The sequence below is a fragment of the Garra rufa genome, chromosome 11 (assembly GCF_049309525.1).
Source record: "Garra rufa chromosome 11, GarRuf1.0, whole genome shotgun sequence".
Classification (NCBI taxonomy): domain Eukaryota; kingdom Metazoa; phylum Chordata; class Actinopteri; order Cypriniformes; family Cyprinidae; genus Garra; species Garra rufa.
In genome coordinates, this window is record NC_133371.1 from 47,115,821 (window position 1) to 47,131,454 (window position 15,634).

At 38.3% G+C, this 15,634-nt stretch overlaps 1 protein-coding gene across 3 annotated transcripts in view; it reads right to left on the reverse strand.

The window, feature by feature from the left end:
• The window catches only part of pkma (pyruvate kinase M1/2a), a 31,951-nt gene that overhangs the window by 11,624 nt on the left and 4,693 nt on the right, over positions 1-15,634 (reverse strand). For all 3 annotated transcript variants that reach the window (XM_073850983.1, XM_073850982.1, XM_073850984.1), the window contains exons 2-8: positions 9,180-9,358; positions 7,505-7,596; positions 4,569-4,700; positions 4,213-4,399; positions 3,011-3,281; positions 2,767-2,917; positions 2,518-2,670 (exon numbers count right to left, since the gene is read on the reverse strand). In XM_073850983.1, the coding sequence (XP_073707084.1) occupies positions 2,518-2,670; positions 2,767-2,917; positions 3,011-3,281; positions 4,213-4,399; positions 4,569-4,700; positions 7,505-7,596; positions 9,180-9,358 (1,165 nt within the window). The remainder of the gene's footprint in view (positions 1-2,517; positions 2,671-2,766; positions 2,918-3,010; positions 3,282-4,212; positions 4,400-4,568; positions 4,701-7,504; positions 7,597-9,179; positions 9,359-15,634) is intronic.

Here is a 15,634-nt window from a genome sequence, read left to right on the forward strand (position 1 = left end):
GAAATGGTTAGTAGAAAAACAACAACAAAAATGAATATTAAAACACATCCAGACTCTCACAGTAAATTATTAATGCAAATTAATATTAATTACAACTAACCAACCACCCTTAAAAGAAAAGTTCAATTCCAGAACAAAACTGTAGTCATCCAAAATGTTCATATCTTTCGTTCTTCAGTCGTAAAGAAACTGTTTTATGAGGAAAACATTTTAGGATTTCTCTCCATATAGTGGACTTCTATGGTGCCCCCTTTGAGTTTGAACTTACAAAATGCAGCTTCAAAGGGCTCTAAATGATCCCAGGCAAGGAAGAAGTGTCTTATCTAGCAAAACGATTGGTTATTTTCAAAAAAAGAAAAAAAAAGAAAAAAATATATATTTTTAACCTTTAATGCTCGTCTTTTCTAGCTCTGTTTTCTGGTTCAAGATAGGTAGGATGTGTCTAAAAACTACCTTTTTTTTTCTTCAGCTTCAAAATCATCCCACATCTGTTTTACCTTTTTTGTAAGTGGCGTTTGATCTTTGCATGTTCACTTTTTATAAAAACTGGGTTGGTACTTCTGGAGCGATGTAGGATGATTTAAGTTGGAGAAGATGAGATGGGAGTTTTTAGACATACCCTAACTGTATTGAACCAGAATACACAGTTCACTCAGAGCTAGAGCAGAGAAGCATTTGAGGTTAAAAAGTATATAAATTGTAATTTTTTTTTTTAAAGAAAATAATTGATCTTTTTGCTAGAAAAGACCCTTCTTCCTCAGCTGGGATCACTTAGAGCCCTTTGAAGCTGGATTTAAACTGCATTTTGGAAGTTCGAATTCGGGGGCACCATAGAAGTCCACTATATGGAGAGAAATCCTGAAATGTTTGCCTCAAAAAACAGAAAGACATGAACATCTTGGATGACAAGGGGGTGAGTAAATTATCTGTACATTTTTGTTCTGGAACTGAACTTCTCCTTTAAATCAATGAAATTAATTCAAATATGGACATAAACAAAACCGTGACCAGTAAAGTGTAAGTGAATTGTGATGATATCAAGGTTAACTGTTATCATGCAAAAGCAAGTAAAAAGTTCAGAAGGAGTAAATAAGGAAGGAAAGTTGAGCACATTGAGACAGGAAATAAGACATCGAGCATGCTGGTTTTCAGAAAGCTTTGAGCTCACCCAGAATGAACAAACTAGCTTCAAGAAATTGTGTTTGTAAAAGCCAAGGGATTTAATCTGCTGGTGAATATTTCCAACTTCTGGAGTGTCTAAGTAACATGTGATTGTGAATGTGTTGGCGTGTTTTGAGTTTGCGATGCAGAGCATGTGGATAGGTTTAACAACTGGCAGACAGAAAAAACAATGTCTTCCATTTAAGACGGATAAAATGTTAAAATGGGCCGTGAGTTTTAGCGAAGGCTGTAACTGACCCTGACACAACTCAGACAAACAAAATCAGCTAGTGAAGGCAAAACACATGCGTATGAGAAAATGAAAGTCATGAAGGATGCTGTGGCATTAAAGAAATATTACGGGTTAAACATAAAAGATAAAATAGGGTCCAAAAGACAAAGCAATAATAACTAATTTAAACCTAATGATATAAATGTTACAAATTACAACTAATATTTCAGATTGCATTATTTATAGGTGACTACTCAAATGTACAGTTAGTAAATTAATGACATCTGCATTGCACAGACAAATATTTAGGTTCTATAAAAATACTTTCAAATTCATGTTAATTTTAAAATTTAACATTAACAAATATGCTGATTATATAATTTGGAAAGAATTAGAATTATTAGTGTATTACTGGACATGGGTCAAAGACGTTAAGATGTCCACATCAAAATAAATTTACAAAAGTGATTTTATGCCCATAGAAAGCACATTAAATGCAAGTAAAATGTCTTTTAAGGTTTCAAGAAGTTTTTGGTAAATAAAAAATGTCTAAATTTGGTTTAAATAATTGTCATTCAGCATTACAATATTTATGTAAAAATTCAAACAACATGCTTATTCTGATTTCTACATATTAGAATATACAAAACAATAAGGGAGTTTGTGTTCTTTGTGTTTTAAATAAGTAAAAAAAATACTGACAAATGGGCAAAACCTAGGATAGCAGATTGTCGTCAAATTACAACTAATTAGTATTTGAGGATAAAGTAACTCATCGTTTAATGTCATACATTTTTGTTGTAAACTTAGGGAAAAATGTAAGATATTTATTTTTTGTTTTTAGAAAAACAAAAAAATGCAATTAAATTAAACAGAAAACATTTTTTGGGGGGTATTGTTTTATGCTGTAAACCCTTTTATGTCTTTGACCCACATACAAATTATTTTACTTTTTACAGATGCTTTCCATCCTTAAGAACTTGTATTTAACCCGTAAAATTTCTTTGGAAATTCCTTTAGGATTTTTTAAGATGAGTAAGTTATGAGTGAAAATAGGAGTCAGGTACTAGAACATTAGCCGTCTTAACAGTGTTAATTTATGTGCCAGTAGGGGGCGCTCGTACCATGTGCTGGGTGCGTACGGCCTCCAGAGGATAGTCTCCCTTTGCGGTCTCTCCGCTCAACATGATGCAGTCAGCACCATCCAGAACGGCGTTGGCCACATCGCTGCCCTCGGCACGTGTGGGGCGAGGCTTCTTGATCATGCTCTCCAACATCTACAAACACACAAGACTTGAGTGCACTTGAGATTACAAGAAAACGTCTTTACAAGAAAGCTTTCATTAAAGCAACTAAACTGTAGCTTTGCTGACCTGTGTGGCACAGATGATTGGTTTTCCTGCTTTGTTGCAGCGACCAATCATCATCTTCTGGGCCAAGAACACCTTTTCTGTTGGGATTTCAATACCAAGATCCCCACGGGCAACCATGATGCCATCACTGGCCTCCATGATCTCATCAAACCTGTTGAATAAAAAAAAAAAAGATGCATTCAAATCCAAATCATTTTTACACTTCTAATACTCCATATTTTGTTCAGCTGGAGGATCCACTCACCTGCGCACACCCTCGTGGTTCTCCAGCTTGCTGATGATCTTGATGTTCTTGCCCTTCTCTCCCAGCACCTTACGCACCTCATGCACATCAGCTGCCTTGCGGATGAAGGAGGCAAAGATCATGTCGACTCCCATCTCCACACCGAACTGCAGGTCCTGGATGTCTTTCTCCGACACGGCGGGCAGGTCGACTGCAGCGCCCGGCAGATTGACACCCTTCTTACTACCCAGACTTCCTCCGTTCTCAATTTCACAAATCAGATAATCAGAGCCTGAGAAAGAGGTGAATATGGAAATGGGTAAAATTTAGGATTAGTTCGCAAAAGTAGGTGCTGCAAAAAAACTAAAATACCTAAAAATTTTCCCCAAGCTGACTGAAATCTAAAACACTTGAGTCTGTGACTAACGCTTTACGGTGTGTTCACACGGGGCGCAAGCGTCAACGTTTCCCATTGACTTTGAATGGGTGACGTCAAGCTTTGCCGAAAGGAATTGTGGATCCGTCGGCGGCGCTTCACTCGCGTTGCTCGCGGCAGAAGTTGAGAAATTTTCAACTTCTTCCGCGAGCAACGCCAGTGAAGCGCCGCGTCAGCCAATCAGATCGCTCTATGCAAATACAGTGGCCAGGCGGCAGCCAATCACGTTCATTCTGTTCAAGAGCAGCATTTCATTGGCCGACGCTGCTATGACCATAAACGTCAGCCACGCCTTCCGTTAAGCGTTAACGCTTACGCCCCGTGTGAACACACCGTTAGATGTTATGAGCGATTTCGTACTTTCGATCGCTGTAGCGCCCCCATCAGGCCGATTGGGGCGAGTCTTTGTGACTGTCCAGGCGTGTGAGTACTACCATCCCTCCAAGTTTTAAGTCTCTACAACTTACGCTTTGATCTGCACGATCAGTTTTACATGGAGATCACTGATCTGTGACCATTCCAACAATTACAACAGGGTTTCAGCATTCTGCATTTGAACCCCTAAATATTTGGATGAGAAAAATGAACAAAAAGTTCATTTAATTTATAATCTTAATTTAGGGATGTTTATGTTTGAACTGGAAAACGTTACAAAAAAGCACACAATTAATGCTGTAACTATTAATCTAAACTAGTAATCTGCTGAAGTGCACATTAAGACTGAAATGTTTTTAAGACCTGCAGAAACCCAATTAATTTTTATCACAGTGGCAAATCCGTCACTCACCGATCTCCAGGACCTGGAGAGAAATGAGTCCATCATCAATATAGACTTTGCTGCCCACTTCGACCACCTTGGTGATGTTCTTGTAGTCCAGCCAGAGTGTTTCCTCATCACAGTTCTCCATGAACGAATCGTCTAAGGTCACTTTGATCTTATTTCCCTTCTTCAGCTCGACCTCAGCTGTGCCGCTCTGGAACAAACAGACAGATGCATACTTGCACTATTAAAACAAATTGCCAAAGAAAATGATCTGTAGAACTAGGGTGCTGCACATCCATCACTATTAATCTTTGCACTAACAACAGGTAATTCAGCACTAAACACTAATCTTGGACCAGCAACCGAAAGAGTACACTTACCCCTTTAATGAGTCCGGTTCGGATTTCCGGTCCCTTAGTGTCCAGAGCGATACCCACTGGCCTGTACTGAATGCTGCCCGGCTCGAAGCTGGCACAAGCTTCACGTACATTTTTAATAGTTTCACCATGATACTGGAAAGAAAGAAATCAGAGATTAATAAAACAAGGAAACACTATAATTTCCTGATGTAACAGTGTTAAGTGCACTTGAAAGTCTCATGGCAGTACGACTGTTATCTGACTGCACAGGTTACATCATTCTTATTCCCTCTGTGGCCAGGCTTTATCGCTTGCAACTTAGCAACGCTCAAGGTGTGTGTCTAGACTATCGAAACTGGGTTACTCTCTTCCACTCAACACTTAGACTCGTGCACAAATGAGCAGACACTTACGTGCATGGAGTGTGTGATATGACAGGACACAAAGTCCATCTGCTAGAGTTTGATCTACTGACCATGCAGTAGAAGTCTGCTGTAATAAACCTGGTTATGTGAGTACCTTTGATTCATGACGTTAGTGCTGTCCAACAGCTGTAGTACTAATCACAATCCAGCTGCTTTCGTTTCAGTAGCTTGTGTGCACTGACAGCTCAAACTCTACACACACAGTCAAGGTCATTCTGTTGAGCAACCAACAGTCCCGTGTTTGTTTAGGAGTGTGAAACGTTTGGGCTATACAGCAGAATTTGTTTAACCCAAAGTCCTCGATCAGCAGAGGTATATCACGGTAAGTTTTCAGGTTTGAATAAACATACAAAATGATAAATTGATAACGGTAGCTGTTAAATGTTGACTTTCTTTTCTGGTGTGCTCATAAACATTTTTTGTTTTAAAGTTTTGCCAAAATGCAACCTGGGCTGTTTTTTTAATACTGAAAACGAGACAAACTTGTATCTAAAAGCATAATTACGACAAATGAGCCGTTTTTGAGATTGACCATGATTTTGTTTTGTGGTCAGTGAATGGGAGAGCTAGGGGCATAACTTTGAGCGCATCAAAATCGATATTTTTACAACACTAAGAAGGCTCGACACGACATGAAACTTTGCTCGAAGTATCGCCTGGGTCTCTACACATGAACTCCAGCAGTCAAGAGGTGTCGATCTCCGAATGCGAGGATGGATAGCTCCTAAAGCATATTTCCATATAAATGCACGGCTAATTCGTTGTTTTGTCGCAAGTGAAAAACAATATTAACCTTCTAGTTGTAAAAAGAGCCTCATACAAGCCTAATATTTCGTCCTATGGAGTCCATTCATTCGCATTCGGAGATCGACACTTCTTGACTGGCGAGATGGCCGCGAACGGAACCTCAAACAGTGAAAGTGAGTTGTTCAAAACCTTTCTTTTTAGTAAACTCTGTTTCATGGTGTGTCGAGCCTTCTTAGTGTTGTAAAAATATCGATTTTGATGCGCTCAAATTTCTGCCCCTAGTACTCCCATTCACCGGCCACAAAACGAAATCACGGTCAATCTTAAAAAACGGCTCGTTTGTCATAATTATGCTTTTAGATCTATGTTTGTCTCGTTTACAGTAAAAAGAAAAAAACAGCCCAGGTTGCATTTTGGCAATAGTTATCCTTTAAGGATTGCACTTCCAGAATCAATATTTCCTGATAATTTACTCACCCCCATGTCATCCAAGATATTCATGTCTTTCATTATTTCGTTATTCAGTCACAAATAAATAGTTTTTGAGCAGAAGATTCTAGCATTGTTCTCCAGCCAAGAAATAAAGGTGTTATCTAATGAAACGATCGACCATTTCCTCAAAAAAACAAACAAAAAAACTTTTTAATCACAAATACTCATCTTGTCTAGCTCTGTGATGCGCTTTTGTAGTTTTACCTCTTTTTTGTAAAGGACTTTTGATCTTTGCACTTTAAATTTATAAACACTAGGTTGGTTCTTCCGCAGCGGTGTAGGGCGATCTTGAAGTTGGAGGAGAAAATGAGATGAGTTTTTCCAACATACCTTTATTGTCTTGAGTGCACATTCACATCGCAGAGCGAGCATTTGAGGTTAAAATGTAAATAAATTGTCTTTTTTTCTCTTTTTGTAGAAAATAACCAACTGTTTCACTAGATAAGACCCTTATTTCTTAGAGATCATTTAGAGCCCTTTGACGCTGCATTTAAACTGCATTTATAACCTTCAATCCTTCGAGCACCATTAAAGTCCACTATATGGAGAAAAATCCTGGAATGTTTTTCTCAAAAACAATTTCTTTGCGACTGAAGACAGACAGACATGAGCATCTGGGATGACATGGGCGTACATTATCAGGAAATTTTTATTTTTTTATTTTGGAAGTGGAGTAATCCTTTTACCCATTCATCTTCAGGTTTTGGAAGGGCGATTGAATGATTTTGCCCTAAATGAACCTTTTGCTCCAAACATGTTAAGCTCCAAACAGCCCAGAACTGGATCAGATTGCTTCCACTTGTACAAATACAAAGAATGAATTCTATTCATGACACACTTCTGTCTATCAGTCAGAAATCTGAGCTGAATTGTCCAACTGCAGCTCACTTTCAGAACTGAAAATGACGTTCACCATGATCACGAGGCTTAGCTCATACCCAGCGACTCTTTTATGAACCATTAGTGTGTGATAAAACCTCACCCTTTATGCCGTAGACAGACGATAAACTCTTCATTGGGAGGGAACAGATAAACTATTTATAACAGCCTCAATGTAGATTAGGTTACGCTCGCTCTCTCTCGGTGGCCTTTGAACCTGGTTGAATACTTTAACTCTTCTTTCAGCCTACAAACCTAAAGCTGTGAGCTAGTTTGAGTGACTTATGTTATGTTTGTTTTGTTAGAGGATGACATGCATCGGTCAAATTCATAACTAGATATGAATAGAAGAGGATTAGACTGAGAGAAAAGAGTAACGAGAGCAAGAAAGTGTGTAAATAATGAAGTATGTACCTCGTGTGAGCCGTGAGAGAAGTTCATGCGAGCGATGTTCATGCCAGACTTAATCATCTCCTTCAGCATATCCACAGAGCGAGAGGCCGGTCCTGTGGTCACATGATACAGAATACACTTCCTGTTACCTCCAGACTAAATTACGTGTTTTTTTTCAAAATCCCATATCTGCTTCATGACATGAAATTAATCCAATAAAAGGTCTGGGAAACCGGTCTCAGCTAAAACTAGGGCTGTAATCAACCAAAGAAAATCTTGGTTGACTGAAGTCCAGAAACTTTCGACTAAAAATCGACTAAAAATTACGTTGTGGAGAGAAAAAAAACGTACATTACATTAATTAGATAAGTACTGTGCTCAGTACTTGGTAGCCTTGTTGTCTGCCTAAATTAATTATAAATAAACATAAAAAACGTATAGGCTTTTTGCAGTATAATTAATCGTTTTTGACCTAATTATTTTTCACTGAAATGAGTCTTGACACACGAGTCTGTCGTCTCTGACAGCGGTGCATCACGTGCACCTGCGCAATATCATAGCCTGTGATTTCTGAAAACAGTAGGCTACTATGTTGTCAACTAGTGATATCACAAGAACTTTTGAGGAATGTGCAACATAATTTAGAAAATTATTTTTGTCATATGTTATAAGTATAACTGTCAGACACTATCATTTCACCCGCTCTGCGCAGCTTGCGCAGAGCGAGGCTGAACATTAGAGCTCAGCTACGCGGCTGAGACACGAATAGACTTAACAATTCCTTCCGTGATATTATTTTTCCGTTTGGATGAGGGGCCGTTCACATGTCGCGCCTAAAAACGCGTGGAAACGCTAGGCGCGATGCTTTCTTGTCAACAAAGCGCTCGGGCGCTTGCTCTCCGGAAGCGTCTGCCGTTTCTAAGCAACCATCAGCTGCGCTCTAGCTCCAAGCCTATATGCGTATCATGCATTGTTGCTTCTATTAGCGTCAAAATAATGGAGGCTTGACAAATCATAAAGTTCAGAATATCCTTGGACCACAATGATGAGCTGTTTCTGCTGAGGTTTCAATGTAACGGAAAAACGTGAGGAAGCTGATAAAGCGGAAAAAACGAGCGCGTCGCACCGCGTGCGCGTCGCTTCCATTATGCGCGCGCAAGACGCGCATCTACATTTGAAATAACGAACTTGATCGCGCAAAAGACGCTACATGTGAACGGCCCCAAAAGCCTATGTATCTGTCTCTCTTCTCCAGTGGGTTGGGCTAATCCAAAACAGTGAAAACAATGGGGGTGTTCTGAAAACAGACTGTTCCCCGTGAAACAGGGGTGCTCTGAAAACACCCCCATTAGCAATTAGTGCTTTCCACCTGATGAAATAAGCACGGCCAAACTGATGAAATGAGCGCGGCAAAAAATCGACCAATCAGAATTTGTCGAACCAGACCGTATCGACCAATTAATCGACTAATCGACTGGGACGTTACAGCCCTAGCTAAAGCACAACAGCACTCATCAGACAGGACCTGGAGTAATTAAAGATTTAAACGACATATAACCCTCCAGAGCATGTGCGGAATTGTGATCACAGAAGCTAATGCATTCTATTTCTGCTGTATTATAAAGCTGTTTGAAAGAGTGGCAGTTAGAGCTTGTAGGACATTCGTTTTGAAATGTCTATCTGAGCATCCACTGACCGATGGTGCAGATGATTCCAGTGTTGCGGGCGATGGTGGGCTCAGAGTCGATGTCCAGGAGACACATGTGCTCCAGGAAGGTGTCGGCCATGGCAGCGTTGAGCTGCTGCGTCTGGATGAAGGCAGAGCCCATATCCTGAGCTTTAACGTGGGGCATATTGGAAGAGACTGGTATTATCCTACAGAGAGAGAGAGAGAGACCAATGTAATGACATCCACATGATCAATTGACTTGTTATAATGGATATAGAGACAACAAACAGGGTCAGTACAGATACTATAAAATTAACTTCTAGAACTTTCAAGGACTTTACGCACTACTTTTTCGTTTTTCAAACACTTCAATCAGAGATCTCACTTATCAAACAATGTCTTGTCTTTCAAATACTAAAAAAAAAAAAAAAAATGGATGGATAAATACATACTAATAAAACAAAAAGTGAAGCACATGCAAAGTACACTACACTTTTAATACAGTAAAAAAAACTAATTTGTATTCGTGTATACTTTCTTCATTTGTTCTATGTTTTGTTTTAATAACTGTACTGCCTTAATTGTTTGATGTTTTCTATCATTTAGAAAGAAAAAAAAGAAAAGAAAAGCAAAACCCCTCTGAAATCCTGATCTGAAGCAAATGATTTGCCATAAATAGTCTAAAGTCCCGGACTGAATCAAATCATTTTTGAACCTCACTCTAAAATCCCGATCTAAATCAAAAGATTTGCGAACTTGCACCAAAGTCCTAATCTGAATCAAATGATTCAAAATCCGTGCTCTGAAGTCCGGATCTCAAGCAAAAGATTCACGAACCTGCACCAAAGTCCCGATCTGAATCAAATGATTCACGATCCACACTCTAAAGTCCCAATCTAAAGCAAAATAGTTGCAAACCTACTCCAAAGTTCTGATCCGAATCAAATAATTGGCGATCCGCGCTCCAGAGTCCTGATCTGAATCAAATGATTCACAAACTTCTGCTCCAAAATCCAGATCTGAATCAAATGATTATTTCAAGTACCTCTTCAGAAATATTGCTATTTTCAAGATTTTACCAGGCCTTAAATTTCAAAAAGTCAGATTCAAGCACTTTACACACCAGGTACGAACCCCTGAACAAATGATTGAAAACTAGAGTACATCTTAAAGGTAAGGTAAACATAGCAGACTGTAGTGATTAACCCTGATTTAAACTCAATAGCATAAACAGTGACAGGTTCTCCGCAGGGAGCCTGACACCATAAAAAAAAGTTAAAAGCATTTTGCTGAAAATTTAGAGTCACATAAATTTAGCTAAAGTGCTATCCTCATGCCAGATTGAACAGAACATGATGTCCGTGTGTGTAGCGAAGGTGTGGTGAAAAGGAATGTTTCCTGTCCATGTTATGCAACAGATTCCAGTACTCCAGAAACATGAGAGTAGTAGCAAGTTAACATAAAACTTTCCACGCGTTCTGTGTTTCAGTGGTTTAGGCTTTGGTTTATGGCTTGTAACCAGAGGGTTTCAGATTTGTTTACTTGAAAGGTATTTCCTGAACTCACATCCAGTGTACTGAATCAGAGTCTTTCTGACAGGGTTCGTGCAGATACTGTAAAAATAAAAATTTATTTTTGAATTTCAAGGACTTCAATCAGATATCTTGCTTATCAAACAATGATAAGCAATTAAAACCATGGTTAATTTTCTTAACAGATTTGTTATCAAGTATAACAGTTTAATGTTTGCAGAAAAACTGAAATAAAAAAACAACAAAGCAATGACGACCTACAGTAGACGAGGAACTGTACATTCATTACAGAAAAATGTATCTATAGCTACAAAACATGTTAGGGCAAAGCAGAGTGAAGATCAAACACACAGAATACAGAACAGTAAACCAATTAATCTTATACAAACAAACTTACACACATCCTAAGAATGTGACCGAACAATGACATGTCTTTATGGTCTCTGAAGTCATACAGCACTAATCAAACACACACAACCCCACGAGCTGGTCTTTGTGTGCTTGAGCTGACCTTGATTTTGTATCTTAAGGGGGCTGTTACCAAAGCTCAAATTAAAACAGAGATAATCCACCTGATATAGCCTGAAGACAACCTGATATAGCTCTGCTGGCACACGCATGTCAAAACCAGCATCATGTCAGACTGAACTGTGAATCATAGCTTCGGAATCAAATCAGATGCATTCAACAATTTGCATAGTCATCTATCTGCATGAAATATTCCTACTGGAAAGTGAAACCAGTCACATGACCGCAGGATGGGTTTGGTGAGGATTTCACTGCACCTAATAAAGAAAAATGAAACAAAAGCACGCACATCAGTCTCAAAAGGGTGCTCGACCAAAAAGCAACAAGTAAAAAATAGAATATAAAGTCGGCAACACCAAAGCTCCAAAAGTATCAATAAATATTTTTGATACTTTTGGAGCTTAGGTGTTGCCGACTTTATATTCTATTTTTAACTGCACCTAATAAAGCCACACCGCATCGATGCCACGGTGGGCTGTCGTACGTGAGGAGATTCACATCACCACAAACACGCTCTTCCTCACGTAGTCATGTGATGACTAAGACAGGCAGAGTGGAAAATCCAGGCCCTCGTGCAGTGAGCCTCACTCATAGTGAAAGGAGGGGCTTTTCTGCATCTAGATACTACAGGAAATGATGCAGACTGTGGTTTGTGTAAAGTAATGAGATGCTACTTATGCTACACACATGCAGCTGTTTTCACTCCAGGTATTGACTGCATTCATGCTATGTAGCTCAATAGACAATGCTAGCAAGGACACTGAAGGTCAACAGGGTTAGCCTGGAAATGAATGTCACATGAATGTCTTGTTATTATAGGCCTGTTTTATAAGCACATCCCCTGCTTTATCTACAAAAATCCCAGCTATGCAAACACAGGCTTGATCTCAGAGCCCAATGAACAGGAACAATTTCACTTTCAAAGCAAACTGGACAACTGCAATTCGAATTCCTTAAATAATAAGGCTTGGGAAGGCATGGTATAATAAAATTAATAAATAGTAGAAAATACAAGAGTCATATTAAAAAGCACTTCTAATATATGCAGAGACCTATGTAGATCAGAACTCCTTTAAAGCAACCATAAAGGAACCCCCTAGCATCACTAATCACCTAGTCCAATGGTTCTCAACCTGATTCAGATCATCAGCTTATTATTAGACTCCAAAAACTGAAATGGGTGTGTTAGGCAGAACGTACAGTGTTGGAGGGCCTAGTCAATCTACTCTTTGAACTTAATATACCTTCTTCATAATTCATAATCATTATCACACATTTACTCTTTAAAAACTCAGTTACACTATAGTCTCCAGGCACCAATATTTCCACAATTTATATACAATGAATAACTGTTTGATCAGCTGAGATTTCAGTAAGATTAGGATCTTAATTTTTTTTTGTATTACAGCATACCGTTTGATTTTGGCATCCTAGAAATGGTGCCAGATTTTTTATTGTCATGTTTAACAGCTTAGAGATGTGCAAAAACATAGTTTAAAATCGGTGACAATATAAACAATCAAGGAATTGGTATTAGCTATATAGTACATATCACTTTGCGTGAGTGTACTGCATATAAAGTTGGACGCACTTATATAGCTGACTTCATACATTGCTGTGCACGATAATATAATTTTTCCCCCAGTTAAAGCCAGTCACACCAGACTTTGTGCATGTTTAATTTTTATGGATAGTGCAATGATTGTAACATCACTTTAGCAATCATGCACTCGTGTCTTTTTTTATTATACATTATAAAAATTTAAACAATAAGATTTTTATAGTTTTTTTTTAAAGCAGTCTCTTCTGCTCACCAAGCCAAAAACCTAAATATTTTTATTAAAAAAAAATGTTTTTTATTCAAATATTTTAAAATGTAATTTTAGCATCATTACTGCAGTCACGTGATCCTTCTGAAATCATTCTAATATTTTCATTTGCTGCTCAAAAAAATTTATTATTATTATATTAAAAACAAATTGAGTTGATTTAGGTTTCTTTGATAATTAGAAAGTTCAGAAGAATCTTTAGAAAGATTAAGTTTAGAAATGTCTTTATTATCACTTTAAAGCATCCTTGCTAAACAAAAGTATTGATTTCTATTTCTTTGCCAAAAAATGATACTGACTCCAAGCTTTTGAATGGTATGGTGTATATTATTACAAAAGCTTTTTATTTCAGATAAATGCTGGTCTTTGGATCTTTCTATTCATCAAGAAATCCTGAAACGGAAAATGTACTCAACTGTTTTAAATATTGATAATAATAAATGATAAAAAATGTTTCTTGAACAGCAAATTAGAATGATTTCTAAAGGATAATTTAAGACTGAAGTAATGATGCTGAAAATTCAGCTTTGATCACAGAAATAAATTACATGTTAGAATATTTTAAAATAAAAAGCAGTTATATTAAATAGTAAAAATATTTCACAATATTACTGCTTTTGCTGTACTTTGGATCAATAAATGCAGGCTTGGTGAGCAGAAGAGACTTCCTGTCCAAAATAGTTTGACTGGTAGTGTATAATACAGCCAAACTGTAAAAATATGTACTCTACTTCCCTTTATTGCAACACTGCAGTCCTGCAAATCATCTAAAAGATCATGCTGAACTTCCATTGATCACTAGTCGTCACATGATACAAATTCAAATAGTTCACCAGACTTTGGAAATTTCTTGCGTTTCTCCTGCATTCATATGCATATAAATGGAATTCAATGGAAAGAAAAGCGCAGCAGAATCAACCCTTAAGCCCTACAGCTGTGTCGGGTCATATCTATGATCTAGTGTTCCTTTGACCTCTGTATCTGTCACAGCACTGATGCTGTCTAACTTTAGTGCACGTCTATTAATCCACCGCAATCCCGCATCTAAACACACACACAGTCAATTACAATGATCTGAATGAGTTTGTACACAAACAATACATGCCTACAAGAACTGGTTGGTTTAGTAACTAACTATAAATGTCCTCTGGGCCTAACAAAACTTTCACTCATCAGAAACAGCAGTCTGACTCCTAAACCCACCTGTAGGCCCTTCGGCTTTGGGAAATAAGGCATTGTGTGTTTCTCAGAGCCCTGCAGAGCAGTGCCAGTGTGCGTGACCTTCTCTCCCCAATCGCAGCGCTGCAAACACGGATGCCAGCCAGAAAGAAGCAGCATATATCGTGCTGCCGAGGAGTTTGAGCACTAAATCCTCTTCCCCTCAGAGAGGATAAAACACGCAAGCAACACGCACACTTACTGTCCTGCACGAGCATTAAGGCTCCAGGCCAACATGAGTGCCTAAACACACTGGTAGAGTTGAGGACTGGCCACAACAGGGCCACCTTGTTTAGTGTAGATCACATTACAATGCTGGGCTAAAATAGGAAGTGGATGCCATAAGGACCAGTTGGGATTGCACCAGTATGAAACGGACTCACAGTGGGACTCAGAAGGACTCATATCTACAGTCTGTGAAGCCAAACAGGTGTTTTACTGCAGCAAAGAGCGGCTGAGGTGAGTCTGTTCTCTGTGATTCAGCATAACGACTAATAACTGAGCACTGGGACGTCCCTGGTGAGGTCTATGAAAGGCCAGTTTGTGTCACTGCAGAGCTGTGGGTGGCTATTTTACTGTTGGTCTCTTTTCTTGGTTTAGTGGAAGCTTTTGACATTCTGGTGTAACTCAACCGGATGTTACAGCAAATATTCCCATACTGCATCGACACACACTCACTGCAGAACTGAAAACTGCTTCCTTGAAAAAGCGTTGACAGTTTGAATAAGTCGATGTTGAAACAAGTGCCAACACTGTTTATAATAAACTTAATTTAATGCACACTTGAATTCAAGCTATGCATATTCAGCACAAATCAGAATTTATGCATGTGCTCTCCATTTCAATGTTTGAAATTGGAATGACAGGAAGAACAATTAACTGAATTGCATTTAATTAAAGGATTACTCCACTTTGAGAATAAACATTTCCAAAAAATGTTCTCACCCCCACGGCATCCTAGATATTCATGTCTTTCTTTCTTCAGTCGCAAACAACTTTTTCTCCATATAGTGGACTTCAATGGTGCTCAATGGATTGAAAGTTAAAAATGCAGCTTCAAAGGGCTTTAAATGATCCCAACCGAGGAATAAGGGTCTTAACTAGTGAAACAATTGTTTTAGATTTTTTTTTTTTTTTTAAAGAAAATAAACCAATGTATATGTATACACTTTTTAACCAGAAATGTTAAAGACAGTTAGGGTATGTCAAAAAACTCCCATCTCATTAACTTCAAAATCATCCTACATCAATGTTTTACCTTTTTTGTGAAGAGTGTTTTTGTTAGATAAGACACTTATTTCTTGGCTATTGTTTAGAGCCCGTTGATGCTGCACTGAAACAGCATTTTTAACCTTCAATCCATTGAGCACCTATG